The sequence below is a fragment of the Muntiacus reevesi genome, chromosome 1 (assembly GCF_963930625.1).
Source record: "Muntiacus reevesi chromosome 1, mMunRee1.1, whole genome shotgun sequence".
Classification (NCBI taxonomy): Eukaryota; Metazoa; Chordata; class Mammalia; order Artiodactyla; family Cervidae; genus Muntiacus; species Muntiacus reevesi.
This window is the reverse complement of record NC_089249.1, coordinates 168,132,256-168,152,515: the sequence shown is the minus strand read 5'-3', so window position 1 is coordinate 168,152,515 and position 20,260 is coordinate 168,132,256. Positions and strand designations below refer to the sequence as shown.

General features: G+C 48.8%; 1 protein-coding gene across 1 annotated transcript; it reads right to left on the bottom strand.

Moving 5' to 3' along the window:
* Window positions 1-4,998: 4,998 nt before the first annotated feature.
* On the bottom strand, window positions 4,999-15,289 carry TRAPPC3 (trafficking protein particle complex subunit 3). Its single transcript, XM_065916513.1, has 5 exons — window positions 15,139-15,289; window positions 7,148-7,245; window positions 6,806-6,905; window positions 6,217-6,399; window positions 4,999-5,751 (listed from the first exon to the last, which is right to left on the bottom strand). The coding sequence occupies exons 1-5, from the start codon at window positions 15,178-15,180 to the stop codon at window positions 5,632-5,634; spliced, it is 543 nt and encodes a 180-aa protein (XP_065772585.1). The 5' UTR covers window positions 15,181-15,289; the 3' UTR covers window positions 4,999-5,631.
* Window positions 15,290-20,260: the final 4,971 nt, after the last annotated feature.

The window sequence follows — 20,260 nt, the reverse complement described above, 5'->3', positions numbered from 1 at the left end:
GGTGTGCAAGTCGTCCGGGGAGGGGGTGGGTATTGGTAACTGTCCCTACTCTCCCAGGGCCTTGGTGATTCTGCACACCCTCATGCCCACACCACTCCCTAGGGGACTGGACTCTTGGTTCTACAATTCCTGGGAAGCCCTGCCCTCTCTTGAGTCCTTCTTCTTTCTTTTTTTTTTCCTTCTTTCTTTTCAGCCACCAGAGGCCTCTCTTACAGAACTAGGGTAATGAAGACCCCTCCTGCAGCCCCCACCATTCTCCTCACTTGCACCCCCGGGGACTTCTCAGCCCCATCCTCAAAAATCCCAGTAATGCTGTGGAAATTGAAGTTACCTTAAATATTCTAATCTTATAACAATTTTGATTCAATCAACATCTAAATGTGACCACATGTGCCCAGACCACCCAGAGGCCTGGTTGGTGGTTTGGGGTGGGGCTAAGTTCCTAGACGGATGGAGGGCAAGAGGGCTGCTCTCAGGAATGGCCTGGCTCAGGAGGGGCTCCCTGGGGGAGAGGTCTGCAGGTCACTGAGCCCCTTCCTGGCCTGCTGACACTGAGCAATCCTCAGGCAGCCCGGGAAGCACAGGCCTGGGCAGAGTCTCCTTATACTCCCTCCCAGCTGGGCTGGGGGTGGGCTGGGGGCTGGATGGGATGCTCAAAGGCAAGGGGAGGCCAGGGCTGGCCTCATGGGCCTGCAGCTCAGAAGGGCTTAGTTTAAGGCTCTTTTGGGTCATCTTTTCTGAACCAGAGGCTCTGCATTTTCGTTTTGCGCTGAGCTCACACTGCCCACCCACCCTCTCTCTATGGGCCCTCCTTACTCCATTCTTACACTTAGTCAACAATGAATAAAAATTTATTGAGTACCTGCTTTGTGCTGAAAATAATGCTAGACACTTGGGGATACAGCCATGAACAACAGAGGCATGGCCCTGATTTTGCAAAATTACCATCTGCAGACACTCATGAATCCACACACAGCAATTCTGTTAGATAATTCCCCCAAATATCATGTTCATCATAACTGCCAATTAGGGAACACTCAGCCTAAGCCAGGAAACACACATACTTCATTTTGTTTTATCCTCAAAACAGTCAGCAAGGGAGGCATTATTATTCCCGTTTTCCAGATGAAAAAACTGAGGCTCAGAATTCCAATTCTTTGTCCAGAGTCATATAACCAATAAGTTGCAGAGCTGGGGCTCACCCTTGGCTCTACGTTTTCAACCTGTCCTCCCCATCGCCATACATGCCTTCAGCTGCTTCCCCATGGATAAAAGCTCCAGCCCTCAACTCGGGGCTACATTTTCATTAAATGAAAGAATTCACATAACAGACACACTCCTCAAGGAACACAGGCAAACAGTCACCCAGTGAAATACAAAAACACACATATGCAACCCAGAATATACTGGAGAAGAGCTTGGTGTCCAATACTGGGCTGTTTTGGTTGAAGTCCTGAATCTACTATGTATTAGCTGTGTATCTCGGTTTTCTTATCTGCAAAATGGGAATAGTGATAGGAGTATTGTGAGTGCTCAAGGAGAGATGCATGTGAAGTGCTTAGACCAGCACTGGCAGAGTCACTCTGCGATAAATATTAGCTGTTGCTATGAATAACATTGGTCTGCACTTACTCACACGCTGTCATGCTCAGCACGCCATCTTCCCAGCCCTCCTCCAGCCTGGCTCGGTCCTCGATGCCCCCATGACTGATGGCCCAGGCCTCCAGAGCCAGGAGGGACAAGCAGCTGTTTCTCTCAGTATCTCCCAGGACTACACTGTGTGGTGGGGGGTGAGAGTACTGCTCCTCACCTGTTTCGGGTCCATCAGAGAAGGCTTCCTGGAAGAGGCCTCGAGCTCACAGGCTAAGTGAGCCAGGTTGAGTCAGGAGGGCTACCCTGCGCTTTGACTCCCTCCCTTATTCCTTACAGCACCCACCCCCTCAACTCTGCTGCAGCGCCCTCTCTCCACCCCCTTCCCCGCAGTAGAAACTTTCCTCTCCTTCTGCCAGAAGCGCAAATCGCCCCCAGGAATGCGTTGCATCCCACAGCTCCCCTGGCAGCGGCCAGCGGCCGTCCTGGGGTCAGACCTGGCCCTACATCAAAGGCTGGGGATTGGTAAAAGCGAGGCTCCTCGCCGCTGCCACCCTCCCCTCCCTCCCACCGGCCCTCTGACTTCCAGGGGCCAACACACGGTATCACTTAAGCCCCAGGAGAACGGAGGACGCCTTTCCTGCACCACCGCCCCCCAGCAGCCACAATGAACTGCTTGTCGGGAGACTGTTTTAATTTTACTTAATGCTGTTTCTGCTCCTGGGCTTCTGTGGCCACCTCCTTCTCAGGCCTGGATGCCCAGGACAAATGTAGGGGCAGCCGATCTGCCAGAGAAAGGGGTACCCTGAATCTGGAAATGTCACTGGTTGGGGGCTGGGGCAGGGACAGGACCCTCTTACATCAGGGGAAGAGGGCTAGTACTCTGGTCTCCACTCAGGAAGTGAGGGAGCTGGTTAGACAAGGGCTCAGGGCTAACGCGTCCAACTCAGGAGGTGGGAAGCCTCATACGCACGAGTATAAGAGTACGGGGTGTGAATGGAAGCCAGAGACTTCTTTGCCAATGTGCTTTCTCCAACGCCCTGGGCAGCCCGGGAAGCTTTGTTTTCAAATGGTTGTGACTAAAGAAAGGGGGCACTTTCACGCTCTGACCAGCTTCTGAGATTTGCTCCATCAGGTGCATCTTCTGGCAAATTCTGAAAACCAAGGATCTCATGGTTACTCTCTGGAATGTTACAGTGGTGATCTGCTGACCCCTGGTGGCCAAAGGTTGCAGACAAGGCCTTTCCTTAGTGCTCTGCGCAGCCAGCACAAGCCCCAAAGCCACCAGCATGGCCTCCTCCAGCCACCCAGGCTCTTTGGGAACCCCACCTGGTAGCCAGCCATTCCCATATAGCCAGGCAGCCCTGCCCCTTCTCACCGGGAGGGTGTGCCAGTACGTCATGAATGGGGAATGGCCTAGCCTGGGGGTTGTGGGGTGGGGGTGGTCCACCCTCAGCCACAGTAAAGGAAAGAGGTATGTAATCTACAGCTAATTAATTTCAGGGGTGGGGGGAGCAGCTGTTGGGTTAGCTGGGCCTTGTATGGTTGGCTCATCTGGGGAGAGAATGAGGTGATGTTCTGAATAGCTCATGGTCCTCAGCCCCTGAGTGCACACCACACAACTGTGGAGTTGTAACTGGGAGAACTTACTAAGGGGACTTTGTTTCCACAGCTTGCCAACCCTGTAATGCTGCCCAAGTTAAATTCTGGGAAAGGAAGTATCCAAAACCTCACATCATACAAACAGCTGCTGGAAAGTAGGCTGTGGTACTGGGACGAGAGGAAGGGCGAGGGCCCCCCTGGAGAAGGAAGGGGTGGTGCATCACACTTTTCTTGGCAGGTCCAGACACCACACGCTTCCCACATCTGGGCCCCAGCATTCACTCCATCAGTCGCGCGCTCATTCACTCACACTCTGGTGTGACTGCACCCAACCCCATGCTGGGTGCTGAGGATGCAGTTGACCAAAATGGGGCCCCATTTGCACTGGGGCCCCAAACTGTTATGTCTCTGGAGGGGGAGGTAAAGAGGCTTGGAGAAGGGGATCCTAGAAGAAGCATCAGTTCCGTTCAGTCGCTCAGTCATGTCCAACAGCACACCAGGCCTCCCTGTCCATCATCAACTCCTGGAGCTTGCTGAAACTCATGTCCATGAGTCAGTGATCTCATCCTCTGTCGTCCCCTTCTCCTCCCATCTTCAATCTTTTGCAGCATCAGGGTCTTTTCTAATGTGTCAGTTCTTCACATGAGGTGGCCAAAGTATTGGAGCTTCAGCTTTAGCATCAGTCCTTCCAGTGAATATTCAGGACCGATTTCCTTTAGGATTGATTGATCTCCTTGCAGTCCACAGGACTCTCAAGGGTCTTCTCCAGCACCACAGTTCAAAAGCATCAATTCTTGGGCGCTCAGCCTTCTTTATGGGTGCCAGAAGTAATCCTTCCTCCTTATCAGCAACTTAACCCAGCTGGAGGAGGCAGGTTGGGTGTTCTAGTGCCCCAAAACTTTATGACTAGACACACTTTAAGCACAATGCTCCCCTCATCTCAGACTTATCCACTAACCTTGGGGAAGGTCTGGGGCTCTGTTTCACCCCAACAACCTGAGTATCTGGACCTCAAGGCCTGAGGCTGTCCCCAAGAAGAGTGCTACCAAATATGGCCTGATGACCTCTGATCCCTCCATTTAAAAGTTACCCTAAGCTCTGTGAGGCTGAGAGGGATCTGCAGGCCTGCTCCCCCACCATCCCAGTGTGAACCAGGCATCATGGTTAAGAATGTGGGCTATGGGGACTTCCCTGGTGGTCCAGTGGTTGAGGATCCGCCTTCCACTGCAGGGGGCACAGGTTCTAATCCCTGCTTGGGGAACTAGATCCCATGTACCACAACTAAGACCCAGTGCAGAAAAAAAGACATGGGCTTATGGAGTCTGGCTGGGGCTTTGAACCCTAGCTTCTCCACTTACTAGCCGTATGACCTTGGGCAACTTGTGGCCTCCTCCTAAAAATGGTATTACTGTGAATTAGACAATGCATACAAAGTGTTCAGTGCAGAGATGAACACTGGGTGTCAGGTGTGCACACTTTAAGCACTCATTAAATGGCACCCTAACAAGGTTTACATGGTCTTTCTAGCCAAATCCTCCAACATGGTGGCCAAGAGCCCAGGATAGTCCATTTTAGGAACATCTGAGATACTGGTCTGCTTCTAGATTTTGCTATAGACAGTGGACTCAACAATGACTCTGAAGGAGCCTCATTTGCTCCCAGGCTTCCCAGACTCTCTGGTCCATGGGGAGAAGTATTTCTGGATTAGATAAAATCAAGGTAGGGCATAGGACTCAGCAGGTCTCCACACCCCATTGTAACAAAATTCCCAGGGCCGAGCAGAAAGAAAACAGGACATGATTGGGATTTCACTCAAGAATGTGTCTTTATTGAAGAATTTGTAAGAAAAAAAGATGGACCCTCTGTAAAAAGAGGAGATGTTGCCTCCAAACAGCAGGGAGGAATGAGACCTGGGTGCTTTCCCAGAAGTCAGCGTTTCTGGCATGACTGGCTCCCCTTTCCTGGCAAGCACTGGAGTGTATCCCACTCCAGCCAGCAAATCCGACCTGCCCCTCCCATCTTCTCCTCCCTGTCCAGTGAGTCCTGGACTCCCTACAGTCCTTCACCAATGACTTTCTGAAGACCCAGGTATAGGTGTGTGAGGTTTGCCTCTTAATGGGGTCAGAGTGCGTTCTGCTTTGGAAAATTCAAACAGGAATGTAAAATGGTTTGAGCTCCTCTAGTCCAACCAAGGATGACTACATCCAGCCCCTTTGAAGGGAAAGGGAGCAGAGAATTTCCCTCCTGAATGCGCACACTTGTAGGTAAACGGACTATATCACAGTCTGCTCTTTATTAACACGAAGAGAATGGACACAAGGTTAGAAGAATATATAACATCCATCAAAGAGTCACTGAATTCTCGAAGGCAGAAGGAGCACTGAGGCTTTCTGATTCCAACAAGTGCTCCTGCTGGCTACCCTGAAGTCCTGGGGGTGGTCATTCCTCTCCAGCTGGGAGGTTGTCCTCAATCCGCCTGATGAACCTCATCCGGATTTCTGTCACACCATCTCCTTTCAGAGTGTCCTGGACAAATTTGGCTTCCACAGCCATCTGGACCTGGGAGACAGTGTGAAAGTGAAGGGGCACCTGCCTAGCCACAGCCTCTGTGAAATCACTGGGGATGCAGCTATAACTGCCTCACCTAGAGCAGCCTAAACAAGGGGGCTGGTTTTCACAAGGACAAGGCTGCTAGTCCTTGTGCAAAAGACAGTGGCCCCGACTCAACAGGAGAGACTTAGCAAAGAACACTTGCAAATTAAACTGTCACCAGATAAGCCAATCTGGGAATGGATGCTCCTGGGCTTTGGGGGCTGACAGCACCACCTCCCAGCCTAAGCAATGAGGATCAACACCACATAGAGATCTCTAACTTGGATCCTATGCTTGGCAGCATCACCATCTCCAGCAGCAAAGTACCGGGTGAGTTCTAAACCCTTCTTTTCACTCTCGTTCATTCATCTAAACATTTATTAAGACCCTACTACCTTTCAGGTGTCTCAGAAGGTAAAGAGCTGCACTCACCATCTCCAAGGCTCCTCGCAACACCCCACACAAGAGATTGGAATAAATAAGGGTTGAGTGGTTATCAGGAAGTTCCACGAAGTCCACCAAGGGATTATTTTCCAAAATGAGGGAGAATTCGTCACCAGCTGGGCTCCAATTGGTGATGCTTGGAGTGATGCCCAAGTACATCTTGAATGCCACCTGTCAGGAGACACACAATGGCACTATGGGACAAGCAGGAGGGGCTGTGCATCAGGGAAGGTGATGTGATGGGACCGGCAAGGGGACTTAAGTGGCTCTGGAAAAAAACTGGGGCCTCTGCAAGACACTGAAGCTTCACATATTCAGGGCAAAGAAGGAAAAGCAACTGTGCACAACTCCACACCCCTCTCCTTCCAGTGGGGCTTTAATCCACAGGGATGCTCCCAACCATTCTTCCCTTTTTCATAATCTGTACTATTCTTAAACCACCAGGAAGGCTTCTTTGGCCCAGAGAGCTGCCTAGCAATTCTTCTGGAATACTAAGGGCTTCTCTAAGGGAGAGGGTGGTAAGCAGTGTCTTCCAATGACAATTCTTCAGCATGGCCCGGTGGTCCAGGACAATGACCTTAGCGATGACATCTGCAGTTTCCCGAAAGTCATGGCACCTCCCGACGTTTGACCGTGCCAAGAAATCTTCAATCAGTCGGACTCCAATGTTATACCCCCTGGGAAAGAAATGAGGTAACTGACTATATTATGGGGTCTGAATGTCTTATGTTTGAATGTAATGCTGTGGTGGTAAAAGGAAAATGAGGACAATTCCCAAACCTCCCAATCAATAAGCAGAGGAAACTGCACCCGAAGTGCTGGCTATGACAGAGGACCCTGTTCTGGGCTCTAAGGGACCACGCAGATTCGGCTGCTCACGACTCCCATTCCCGTCTCTCCCACAGAGGAGCTCACTCACATTTTGTCCAGCTGTTTATTCACATCTTCATCATTTTCATAGTCCTTGCAGAGCTGGGTAACTAGAGCCCCATAGGTCAGGGTGAAGAGCTCAGAGCTCTAAAAGAGATTGAAAAGGCAGTCAGGAGCAAGCCACACAGAAGGGAAAGTTTGGTGAGAGTCTAGATCAGCCTCAATGCAACTGGAAGAATTCAAAGGAAGGTTACTGGTGTCCGGTGGGAAAAAGCATCATCCTCTGTGCAATAGCCAAAGAGTCTGGCGCCCTAGGGTCAATGTGACAGGGCTGCAACCAGACCCACTAGAAAATGGGCTGGGAAAGGTGCCTCATCCATTGAGCAGTCACCCTTCCAACACACCAAGGTGATGCCCGCTGACCCAGGACCCCACCACAGCTGCCAAGCCTACCTGCACTCCTGAGGCCCCTCCAGGAGCAGCAGAGGACTCAGTGGGGAGGAATGAAGTGCCAGATGAAGTCCACTGCACTAGCGATGACCCCTCTAAGTCACCAACGGGAAAAAATAATGTTCCTCTTGACACAGCTAAAGTGTTTGCAGGGAAGGGGTAACTGAAGGAAATACGATCTTTTCTGTGCCTGGAACACAATATTGACCTGGACTGGCTTCTACTACAACCACAGTTAGAATCACAGAATCTCTTTCTCAGATAAAGAATCCTGTCACCTACCTACCAAAAAACAGAGAGATGGGAAGGTGAAAGGAACAGCAAATACCAAGACTACAGAATAAAAGCAGCAGGTTGGAGCAAAGGCATTATCAAAGTTAAACAAAGTGAGAAACGTGTTAACATCTGGGTCAAGGTACTTACATAGAAATAAGGCTGAAAATCAAGTGCCACCCTACCAGTCCCTTCTGAATGGAGGCTTGTCAGACTTGCAGCAGAGCACCTTCCTGTCTGCAAGTCTTCTGGGGAAGAAAGTATAACTAAAGTCAAAGCCCAGACTCCCAGGACCCATTGTTCCTCAGCTCATCCTCATGGCCTGGTGATGAGGTCACTGCAAGAATAGTAATGCGAATGCCTTTTGCTTACATACTGCATTCTATTTTTCCTTAATCTCAGTTTCCACTCTACACTAACTCTGTAAAGCATAAAGGGCAGGAACTAATCTTGTTTTAGAGATGAGGAAACTGAGCCTCAGAATGGTTCAGTAATTTGTCCAAGGACAGCTAATTATTGACAAAAGTAATTGGGGGGACAGAAACCAGAAGTTTCTAAGCCACTGTTCATTCTGTTCACTGTTCCCCACAACTGCAGTATTAATCACCTCCCCCCCCCCCAAAAAAAAGATAGCTGTACTATGGAGTCAAAGAGAGTCAGCTGCTGAATAAGTAAGCTCTCTGAATTCAACTAAAACAGATCAGGGTATCTCCAAGATCAGGGTATAGTACCAAATATGGCAGTTAAAGGGAAGCTATTAAGGAGAAGAATGATTTTTAGTAAAGTTAAGGGTTTGGCATTAGAGTGGCCTGAGCATGAATGGATGGAGACAGTCCAGCAGTAACCAGTCCATAGAGTTGGCGCCACTGCATTAAATCAGGAGAGCTTTCCTTGCATTATTAATGAGTCCTTGGATGGAGAATCCAAGAGCCTTGCCCACCATGATGCCAAGTAACATACATATCACGATGTTATTAAGCACTTTACACATGCAGCAATCCCCAATTTATCAATAAGAAAAATCAAAGTCCTAAACAGATCTGTCGGTGCTCACAGAATCGATAAGCCTAGAATCTGGGAATGGAATTTCTGACCCAGACTCTCCATACCCTCTCTTAATTTCTAAGTTTATCTCCACTCAATTATGAATCAAGCCTACGTGGAATATTTCATGACATAAATAGTGCAAGATAACTTAAAAAGTCTTCAGACTTTAAAAACAGGAATAAGCCATAGTGTAGGAAAAAATCATTCATTCAAGGTTTACTATGTACCAGGGACTATCTAAGAGGAGGGAAACAAGCAATAAACTGAATAAATAAACAGTATGCCAATGGTGTAAGTGCTACAGAGGAAAATGAGCATAAAAGATTAGTGAATATTTATGCTCACCTATATGCGTATGGGGAGGTGTCAATTTTAGATAGGGTAGTTAGAAAAGGCCTCATTAGGTGGCCTAGTGGGTAAGACTGTGCTCCTAATGCAGGGGGTCCGGGTTCCATCCCTGGTCAGGGAACTAGATCCCACATGCCCCAACTAAAGATCCCAAGTGCTGCAACTAAAACCCAGCACAGTCAAATAAATAAATAACAAATATTAAAAAAAGAAGAAAAAGAAAAGGCCTCATTAAGGTGTTATTTGTACAAAGACATGAAGGTAATAAGGGAAAGCCATGAAGATATGTAGGTGAAAAAACTTGAGGCAGCAAGTGTAAGGCCCTGAGGTGGGAGTATATCTGCTGTGTGTGACACAGCGAGGAGACCAGTGTGACTAGAGATGAGTAAACCCGAGAGCAAACAGAAGAGGAACTCAGAGCAGTAACAGGAGGCTGCAGAGTCTGAAGATCCTTCCAACTTAAGGTTCCATGGTACCACAAAGGTCATATAATTCAACCAGCCCCATTTCTTCACTGAACATAAGCACATTCTGCCTCCCAACAGAAACATCAATCTCTTCTGCAAAACTTCTACTTTCAGACTGCTCTAATTATGTTTAATAATAATGATCATTAACATTTATAAAACTTTCAGTGTCTTCACAGACAGTTCCTTACTGATCTTCACAACAACCATGAGAGGTTAGCAAAACAAACACTATTTATCCCCATTTTACAGGTGATAGGTTAAGTGACTGAGACTCACTCTTTTTAGAGCTGAGCACTGTCCTGTAGAAAGTTATGAAGTCATCCTGAGTCACTGCTTAACCTCCCTGAACATCAGCGTTCCCCAGCTGTACAATGGTGACATTATCTGCCCTTCAGGGTTATCGATGAGATAATGTGTGTAGGTGCCTGCTGCATAGCACCCACTCAAGAAGTAGGTACTGTAGGACTTCCCTGGCCGTCCAGTGGTTAAGATCCCACACTTCCACTGCAGGGGGGATGGATTCCTTCCCACATACAGCCAAAAAAAAAAAAAAAAAAGCAGATATTGTTATTTTTGTTCTTAAACTGCTTCTCTGTGGCGTGGTGCCAGCACCCTGAACTAGATTCAAAGAGGGAGATTCTGAATCACTATAAAGAACTTTAAAACAATTAGTAAGGCATATAGAAGGATACAGGGTTTATAGTCAGAAGACCTGATTCTAAGTGTAGACTTGTCACTGGCTGAAACACTTTAGTTAAGTCACTTCACTTCGCTGAACTTCAATCTTTTCCAACAAAAAAAATAACAGTGAAATCTGTCATGCCAGTACAGGGTTGATGGAAGGGGAGGGTCTAATGAGATAATGGACTTAAAGATGCTTCACAGACCAAGAAATCACACGAGTGATTCATGTTGGCAAAGTCAAGTACTTCAGGCACCCTGTGCAGAGTAAGTTAAGCCAAACCCTATACTCAGGTAAGCTATTGCACTTGACGGTTTTCAGGCAGCTTTGTAGTCAGTGTACTAAACAAAACATCAAAACTCCTTAGGGGGCTAACCTTTGGAGCTAAAGCTCCAAGATACTTATTAAGAGTCATACTTACTATTTTTGTCAACACAAATAATCCAGTGTGACTACCCCGCAAGATGCTAAGGAAGGAAGCTCAGTAACAGGACTGAGTTCCCCCCTCTTTGTCACTCTCCAGCCTCCTGTCACAGAGATTCTGAGGGCGGCTACTCAAGTAGTAACTCGCCTGAGCTCTGGAGAATACAGTCTCAACACAAAAAAAGGGCAGGCCTAAACACACAAAGGTTAATATCTTTACTAATAAGACTGACTGTGTGGTGACCATTTTGTAGTAGAGCGTTAGATTGGTGCAAACGTTAATTGTGGTTTTACACTGTTGAAATTCGCCGTTTGACACTGGAATACATTCTTAAATAAATATGGTTATGTTATACATCCTCTTAATGCGCATTTCTCGATTTATGATTTTTTGATAATGACACTACTTGCTGTTTATTTTATATTTATTTTAGACTAGGGAAATGATGTTACACGAAAAGCAAATTCGAGCGATTTTCTTATTCGAGTTCAAAATGGGTCATTAAGCAGCAGAGACAACTCGTAACAACAAAAATGCATTTGACCCAGGAACTGCTAGTAAATGTACAGTGCAGTGGTGGTTCAAGAAGTTTCGCAAAGGAGACAAGAGCCTTGAAGATGAGGAGCGCCGTGGCCGGCCATCGGAAGTTGACAAGCATACAAACAACAGTGATCAACTGAGAAGATCATCAAAGCTCACCCTTCATAACTACACAAGGAGCTGCCAAAGAACTCAATGTCAGTCATTCTCCAGTCCAGCATTCGAAGCAAACTGGAAGGGTGAAAAAGTTCCAAAAGTGGGTGTCTCATGAACAGACGGAAAATAAAAAAAAATCGTCATTTTGAAGTGTCATCTTCTCTCACTCTATGCACAGATTGTGATATGTGATGAAAAGTGGATTTTATGTGACAACCAGTAGCAGCCAGCTCAGTGACTGGACCAAAAAGTTACAAAGCACTTCCCAAAGCCAAAACTGCACCAAAAAAAGGTCATAGTCACTGTTTGGTGGTCTGCTGCCTGTCTGATCCACTACAGCTTTCTGAATCTTGGTGAAACCATTATATCTGAGAAGTATGCTCAGCAAATCGATGATATGCACTGAAAACTGCAACGCCTGCAGCCGGCACTGGTCAACAGAAAGGGCCCGATTCTGCTCCAAGACAACGCCCGACCACATGTCACACAAACAGCGCTTCAAAAGTTGAACGAATTGGGCAACAAAGTTTTGCCTCATCCACCACATTCACCTGACCTCGTTCAACTGACGACCACTTCTTCAAGCATCTCAACAACTTTTGGCAGGGAAAATGCTTCCACAACCAGCGGCAGGCAGAAAATGCTTTCCAAGAGTTTGTTGAATTCCAAATCACAGATTTTTACGCTATAGGAATGAACACGCTTATTTCTTGTTGGCAAAAATGTGTTGATTGTACAACCGAAAAATGTGTTGATTCCTATTTTGATTAATAAAGATGTGTTTGAGCCTAGTTACAATGATTTAAAATTCACAGTCCAAAACCGCAGTCCAAACAAAAAATTATGTTTGCACCAACCTAATAACATCGAATCACCATGTGCACATGGAACTAACACAGTGTTGTAGATAAACTATACTTTAATTTAAAAAGAAAAAGGATGCTGGGACTTCCCTGGTGGTCCAGTGCTTAGGACTCCATGCTTCCACTGCAGGGGGCATGGGTTCAATACCTGGTAGGGGAACTGAGATTCCTCAAGCTGCTTGGTGTGGCCAGAAATAAATAAATAAAGACAGTGAAACTGATGTTTATAGCAATGAAGACACTTGCCCAAGGTCACACAAGCAAGCAGTGAAGCCAGGGCTCAATCCCAGACACTTCTATGCTCCTGGCATTGTATATTTTTTGACCTCTCTCATAGAGGACTGCTTCTCAGGGTCAGGGACTAGGACTTCAACTCTGCATTTCCCACAATGCTTTGCATAGAACTGGGACCCAGAAAAGTTTGCTAGACAAATGGGTTGTTTCTGTTTGCCCAGATTAAAAGCAGAGATCTAATTACTTGGTCATATTAACCACTTAAGTTTTGGAAAGGTTAACGGAACACAGCAATTAGCAGAAACTGGGCTGACTGGGAAGTGGACTGCTAGAAGGAGAGGCTCGCCCGGCAGACAGGCAAGGAGAGCACGTCAAAACCAGGTGGCTACACAGAGGATCACGTGACAAGCCTCAGCTGGGTACCAATAGGAACTGAATGACAGGATGCACCAAACCTTCATGTCACTCATTCAATACAGACCGCCTAGTGCCAAGCATCATTTTAGGTGCTGGGAGTACAGCAGTTAACAAATCAACCCTTGCTCTCGTAGAGTTACATTCTCATGGGGCGACTATAAATAAACAAGTAAATACCTAATTTATAATGAAGTATTTTAAATGAAATAGACAGTGCTTGAAGAGAAACAGAGTAAGAGGATTGAGAACTAGTTAGGTGGTCAGGGAAGCCCTTTATGAGGAGGTGACCTCTGTGTACCTGTAAATGAGGTGAGGAGAGGCTAGACACTCTCTGGGGGAAAGGTTCCAAGCAGAGACCACAGCAGTAGCAAAACTCGAAGCAGCGAGTGCACTGATACCAGTCCCTAATTCCCTCAATTCCCCAAAACCAAGTGAATACTGAGGGTTGCGGGGTGGGGGCTGAAGCTTCCTGCTGAAACTGTGTTAAAAGTTTCAATGTTGGTTTCAAGTTTTAAGAAAAGATAAGGAAAAGAGCTAGATATGAAAACTAAACGGGAAGACTTTTCTATCTGCTCATAGAGGAAAATAAACATTGATCACGTCCCCTGCATTTTACACTGTTATCTCACTTAATCCTAGGAAGGCATTATTTCCCCATTGTATAGATGAGTAAACTGAGGACCAATCAGGATTCCAACAAACATCCATGCGTTTTACAACACATCAGGGGTCACCAGCCTCTGGGATCTAAGGCCTGAGGATCCGAGGTGGAGCTGATGTAGGAACAGAAATAAAGTGCACAATAAGTAACGCGCTTGAACCATCCCCAAATCACCCCCATGCCTAATGGAAAACTGGCCTCCATGAAACTGGTTCTTAGCTCCAAAAAGGTTGGGGACCACTACCCTGCATGACACTATTGCCTAGCAAAACACTCTTCTTCCTTTTTCTTATTTCCTCCAAAACAGGAATTTTAACCTATGATTCACAGAGTATTTTCCAGGGGCCCACAAGTTCCCCCTAAATGTAAGTAAATGTCTGTTTATGTCTGTCTATTTACTATTCCTGGGGAGAAGATCCACAGCTATTATCAACTTTTCAAAAGAGATCCGACAGAGAAAAAGTACAGTACTACTCTGGAGTAACAGGGCCTCCTGCTGCCCATATCTGGTGGCCGTTCCTGGCGTGAGATGCAAAGGTGTAATGGAAGTTTAGTCATCTTCTGTAGAGTTGAGTGTCAACAAAAGGCCGCAGGTCTGCCCTGCATGCGACCTTCAATAACTCAGTTCGTAAATCGGAAAATAAAGACAAATGGGCAATTCTAGAGGAAGTAAGAAGATGCCAAAGAAAAGAAACACCTGTCAAGAAATCCCCTTAGTTTGGAGAAAAACATCATCCATCTTACTTTCCAGGCCCAGCCCCCATTGGCAGCCAAACTTTCTAGGATAGATGGTGTCCCACTATTTCCAGGACAAGAAGGGAGCCTGTCCCCCCCTTCACCAGAGGGGGACCACTTACTTACTTACTTACTTACTCTGGCCCACCCCTTACTCTCTTGCTTTCCGGCTAAACGAGTACCTGAGTATCTCACAATGCCCAGGGCAGAGTGTGGGAGACATTACAGTCCCGCAGTCTGAAGCATTACCTTTGAAGTCAGAGAGACATGGGTTCAAATCCTAACTCGTCTTAACTGTAAACAGGGGCAAGTTATGCAACCTCTGAGTTTTAAAACGGCGATAATATTATCCACCTGACAAGAGTTACTTTGCGGATTAAATGAGATAATAGACGTGAAGTGCTTGGCCCAGTGCCTAACACAGTAAGACAGCCACAGTGGGAGCTACTATTGTCGCCGTCGTTGTTGGTCTCGTACTCAATCGCACTCAGGTGGCGGGGAAAGAGGTCTCCGAGCTTCTCCAGCGGCCCTCCAACCTGCTCCGCACCCGGGACGCTCCCAGAGCTAATCCCCGCTCTCCACCGGTCACCAATGAGCCCCTTCCTTCCCTCCAGCGGAACCACTCCCTCCCAGGGCTGGCAGAAGGCGCCTTTCCAGTTGAGACTTGCACCCCGCGCTGGGCCCCTTCCCCAGAACACCTCCATTCCGCCCCACCCGCCGAGGTCACACGCTCCGGTTACCATTTTTTTGCTCTCGGTGCCACGGTTCGCCTGCCTCGACATGATGCCGGCCGCCTTAACCTGCCTCGCCACAGACCCACTCGGCAACCCCTCCCGACACTGTTCGACCCAGCTAGCTGCCCCCTCAGCGTTAAGGATTGACCGGCCCGACTCACCGCGCCTGCGCAGCTGGCCGCGAGGCACCACGGGACTCGTAGTCCGGCAAACGAGGGTAATTCCCGCCAATAAAGGCCGGACCACAGCACCCAACAGCCCCACTGGCAACACCGCCCCTTTAGTGCAGCCCGACTACAACTCCCAGAATGCTCTGCTCACAGAGGACTCTTGGAACATGGCTCCCTATCGCCTGGTTTATGGCCGCTGGGTGGCGTCCGCAGCTTGCAGTCCCTGTATCATCTACACAGATTTTTCCCATCCTGCCTAACCCTCACTCTGTGACGCTCCGTAAATTCCTCCCGCCAGGGATGGTCTTGGAAAGTCCCTCTTTCAAACTAGCTTCTTCCGCTGTTGCTGCAATTCAGAGCCAGAAGCTCCGAGGATGTCCCAGAAAACTGGCCATGCATGGCTATTACACAGAGCTGGCTTCTTCTTTACAAAAATATTTGATGGCCACCTACTATGTGACAAGCATTTCACCAGTAACTTTCTCTTCGAACCGTCATCTGTCTCCAAACCCCAAAGGCAGCCAGCACCTGCATCCTACTATTGTGGCCTCCCAATGAAATACCCAGTCTGATAAAGTTCAGGTCAATTTCTCCCTCTCTCTCCCCTAGAACAAGACTGTTCCCAGAAAAGAAAGATCACTGGCGTTGGTAGCAGCCAGTTCTGGATTTTAATCCTAGCTTTGCCATTTTAGGCAAATGGCTGGCTCTCTCAGTTGTTGTGAAGATCGGTGAGACATGTATGCAGAGCACTTGGCACGAAGTAAACGTGCATTCCCTTCCTTTCAGCCGCTCTCTGAAAACACAGCCCAGCAAACAGGCCCCAGAAATACCAGGGGAATGAGCTGGCCACACCCTCACCCATCACCAAGGGGAAGTCCTACAGTCCCTGACCATAGTTCTTTGGTTTCAGCTCCAACCATCCCTGCCTGGCTAGTCAGTTCTGAAAGGACTGTGCTATGAGTCCCTGAGCCCCATCTACTCACTTAGGCCTGGTAGCCTGACTCTGGCAGCTGCATTCTAGCCCCTAGTCTTCACCATGACAACCAGCCCGCCCAGACTTGAGCCATCCTGGCTGGGGAAGGCTAGGGGGGGCCCAAGCTGCTTAGCCTGAAAACCAGTCCCCAAGATTCCCCCAGTCTGTCCCTCTCGGTGCAGAACCAATGATTATACTCTTCTCCCTGTGGCACAGACATGCCGGGGCCTCCCTAGAGGCAGTGACCTTTGACTCTTTGTCCTGTGTCTCAGTGCCTGGGCTGAGGGCTCTGGGAAGGAACATGAGGGTCAGTTGGGGGTGGGGATGAGGGAGCAGGGGTGGGCTAGCGCTCAAAGGCCAGCAAAGTTAGAGAAGAACCTCCTGCATTCCCAGGAGAGAGGACAGCTGAGGTGAAAGCTGCAGTTGGCTGGCCTGTCTGTTGGTCTGGGCTCCTCCCTGCCGGCTGCCCTTGGCTGCCCACAGAAACCTGAGTCACAGTCACAGCCAGCCGCTCGGCCCCACCCAGCCTGCTGTCAGGCCAGGCGGGTCTGGAGAGATCGAAGGCGGAGCCTCTCCCTGCCTATCTTACAGCCTCTTGAGATTCTTCCCCTCTCTGCCTGTGATTCCTCCTTTTGGCTTCTTTTTCTTTGGGACTCCTCCTCTGAGAGTCACCAGTCCTGAATCAAGGGTGGGGGCGGGGTGCATCTCAGGCTAATCTTTTAGAGATCTAAAATCAGGAGATCTTTTAGAGATCTCCTGGCTCCTTAGTGACTTCTTCAAGGGCTCTCACTCCCAACTCCCAGTCCCTCTCCATCACCTCTTGGGGGCCAGGGCATTTAAGAACAGCGGCGTCCCCCTTGCCAGCCTCACCCCAGCTCCTTATCCCAGGAAAATAATGCAGCAGGGATAGTCCCCATCCCTAGCAGAGCACTGGAAGCTCCCCTCCAAGAACCCAAAAGGTTGAACCTATTTAATCCCGAATCTGAGTTCCTCTGCCCACCAATCCCTCTCTGTTACTTCCCCTCTGCAAGATCTGGAGGGAAGCTGTATTGCAGATGGTGTCAACACTGCCCTTTGAGGACATTCCCCACCGCTAGCCCCAGGGAGTGAGCCCTGGAGGTTGCAGTTCCGAGCAGAGTGGTTTGGGTTAAAGACCCCTTCTTGCTGTCGTGCCTTGGGGGTAGGGTGGGTGTGAGAATCTGATGTCTGGTCTCTCAAACTGCACCCACCATGAGGCCCCTCCTACTTCCTACTAGTGTAGGAGTGGAGACAGCCTCCAGGGCCTTGGTCCCAATTCATAGCTCTTTGTCAAATCACCCAGGGATTTCCTTCACCTCTTGGACAGATCCACTTTGGACCCTCCCGCACCTAACCTAGGAGGTTGTAAATGCTCTTGCTCCTGCTCTCCCCCTAGTGGGATCAGGAAGGGGGATCAGTCAGTGACCTGACTCCTAGTCTCAGCTCAGCCTCTTGGTGAGACTGACAGCTCATTCAAGCCTGCTTCCGTGAAGGGGGAGGGGACTGCCCTGGGCGGTAGGGGAGGAACTTGGGAGACCACAAAGTTCCTCGGCCCCTCACTGAAGAAGGCAGGGCATTCTCAGTCGCCAGTGATGTTGGAAGTGCCCTGCTTGCTCCTTCTCTGGGATGTCTAATACTTGGGGGGCTGCATGGAGCACTTTCACCCAGCCCCAAACTCAGAGATACCCACTGTAAATCCCATCAGTTGCCAGGGCCTGGGATGCAACAAGGATCCTGGTCAGTTAGGGGGTAAATGGAGAGGAGTCCACTCCACCTGTCTCTTCCGACTGCATCAATCACAGGACATCAGTGCTCTTAGGACTTGCTGTGGACCCACCAAGTGTGTAGGAAGCCTCCTAGGGCTGACCAGGAGAACTGACCATCAAGTTGCCTAACGACTAGCATCTTGCCAGGAAGTTCAGGTGCCTCCACCCTCAGTCCAGGGAAGGGTTCCTCAACCTCAGTACCATTGACATTCTGGGCCTGATGACTCTGTTCAGGAGGTACTCTTATGCATTGCAAGATGTTAAACAACATCCTGGTGTCTAAGTACTAGATGCCAGTAGCATCCCTAGTTGTGACAACCACAAATGCCTCTAAACATTGCCAAATGTCCCCTGGGGTGGAAAACTGCCTCTGGTTGAGAACCACTGGAGTAGGCTAATACCATACACTGACTCTTTGCAGGGCACTCCTCAGAGTTAATCCTAGATGATTAGACACAATGGAAGACTTCCAGTTCCAAAGCATTGCTCACCCTTCTTCTGAAGAACCTTCGACAGCTCCCCAGTATCTACATTATGTACTTCATGTTGCCAGCTGGCATTCAAACCTCATGTAGGCCATCTCTGGCCTACCTCTTCATCTTCAGTTACTGTTTCCCCCTCTACTATTCTTGAGCTCCAGGTAATGAAGGTATCTCACAATTCCCACCTATGTATGTCTTTGTCCCTACTGTACTTTCAAGACTGTGGGTACAGAACCCAGGTGGCTCTCCCATATTGGGTTCTGTTCATGAATTCTCAGTCTAATCACTGCCTGGCTCAGTGTGGGCCTGGTCAACTCTAGAAGATGCAGGTCCAGAGGTCTCTGACCTCACAAAAGACTCTACCTGAACTCTACCATCCACATGGTCCCCTCACCCTGCAGATAGGATGACTGACAACAAAGATGGGGCTCTGCTCCTCATCCTAATCTGCTTTTACTTCTGAATGCCCGTCATCATACTTATTTATTAAGCACTTCCTATGTGCCAGGCTCAGTGCTAAGCATTTCATCCATGTTGCATTATTTAACCTTTACAGCATACCCATGATATCTCATGGTATTATTATTTTCCTAATTTTTTAAGTGACCAAACTGGGTTTCAGAAAAGGTAAGACAGTAGCTTAAGGTTACTAGCTCTAGTTGTAGGTCTTCTAGCATCATCCTTTTCTAATGTTTTTGGACTGGGGAAGGCCCTCCTTGGCCCTGGAAGAGAGTTCAGGCCTTCAGCTACTCACTTCTCCCAGGACTGTTTGCTTCCAGGTTGCCTGAGACCCAGATGCTTTTGTTCCCCACCTTCTCCCCTTAAATGACTGCTTTCTGGGAGTTCACTGGTTTAGTCCAGTGGTAGAGTTAGCCTGCCAGTGCAGGGGACACGGGTTCAATCCCTGGTCTGTGAAGATTCCACATGCCGTGGGGCAACAAAGTCCATGTATCACAACTCCTGAGCCCCCGCTCTAAAGCCCAAGCTCCAAATCAAGAGAAGGCACTGCAATGAGAAGCCCATGCACTGCAATGAATAGTCCCCACTTGCTGCAACTAGAGAAAGCCCACCCACAGCAACCAAGACCCAGTGCAGCCAAAAATAAACAAAATAAAAATAAAAAATAAGTGACTGCTTTCTGGAGTTGCTCAAAGAAGACACTGGCAGGAAAGGTGGGCAGGACGACAACAGATCACTGGGCCTAATCTCTGTGCAATGGAGAACTAGACAACTGACCTTCTGGAGGTCAGGACAAAGGGCAGGGATGGGGTGCGCAGGGCCCAGCTGCGCCTGCTCCTTCCGCCCCATCAGTCCCTGCAGCAGCAGCATCGATCCACCTTCCCAGCAAGCTCCCCCCTCTCTGCCCAGGCTGGGCCTGACTTGGCTTGAGGCCCACCTCAGCTGGCAGTAACAAGGGGATTGGGGGATCTACTTCCCCGGGCTGGGAAGCAGAACTACTTGGGGGAGGGGGGTCAGAAGGAACTCCCTCCCTCCTTGGGCAGAACACAGGGGAGAAAACCCTTCCCGGGTAGATGAGGGGGTCATCCGATGGGCCTAGGGGAGGTTTAGGGCCAGGACCACCCAGTTCGGAGCCGGAGCCGGGAGAGACCCGGAGCAGATTAGAGACCTGGGTAAGGCGGTGGTGCAGGCCTGTAATTACTCCCGGAGGAGCAGGGAAGACACAGCCCGAACCGGAGGAGGATGGAGGAAGGGCCGCAG

What these genes read in the sequence shown, in the direction of transcription:
- TRAPPC3 (XM_065916513.1), bottom strand. Translation starts at nt 15,180, where the DNA reads ATGTCGAGGCAGGCGAACCGTGGCACCGAGAGCAAAAAAATG. An exon ending in AATAAACAGCTGGACAAAAT is followed by an intron (nt 6,906 to 7,147) that starts GTGAGTGAGCTC and finishes TTTCTTTCCCAG; the next exon opens with GGGGTATAACATTGGAGTCC. An exon ending in TGCGAGGAGCCTTGGAGATG is followed by an intron (nt 5,752 to 6,216) that starts GTGAGTGCAGCT and finishes ACTGTCTCCCAG; the next exon opens with GTCCAGATGGCTGTGGAAGC.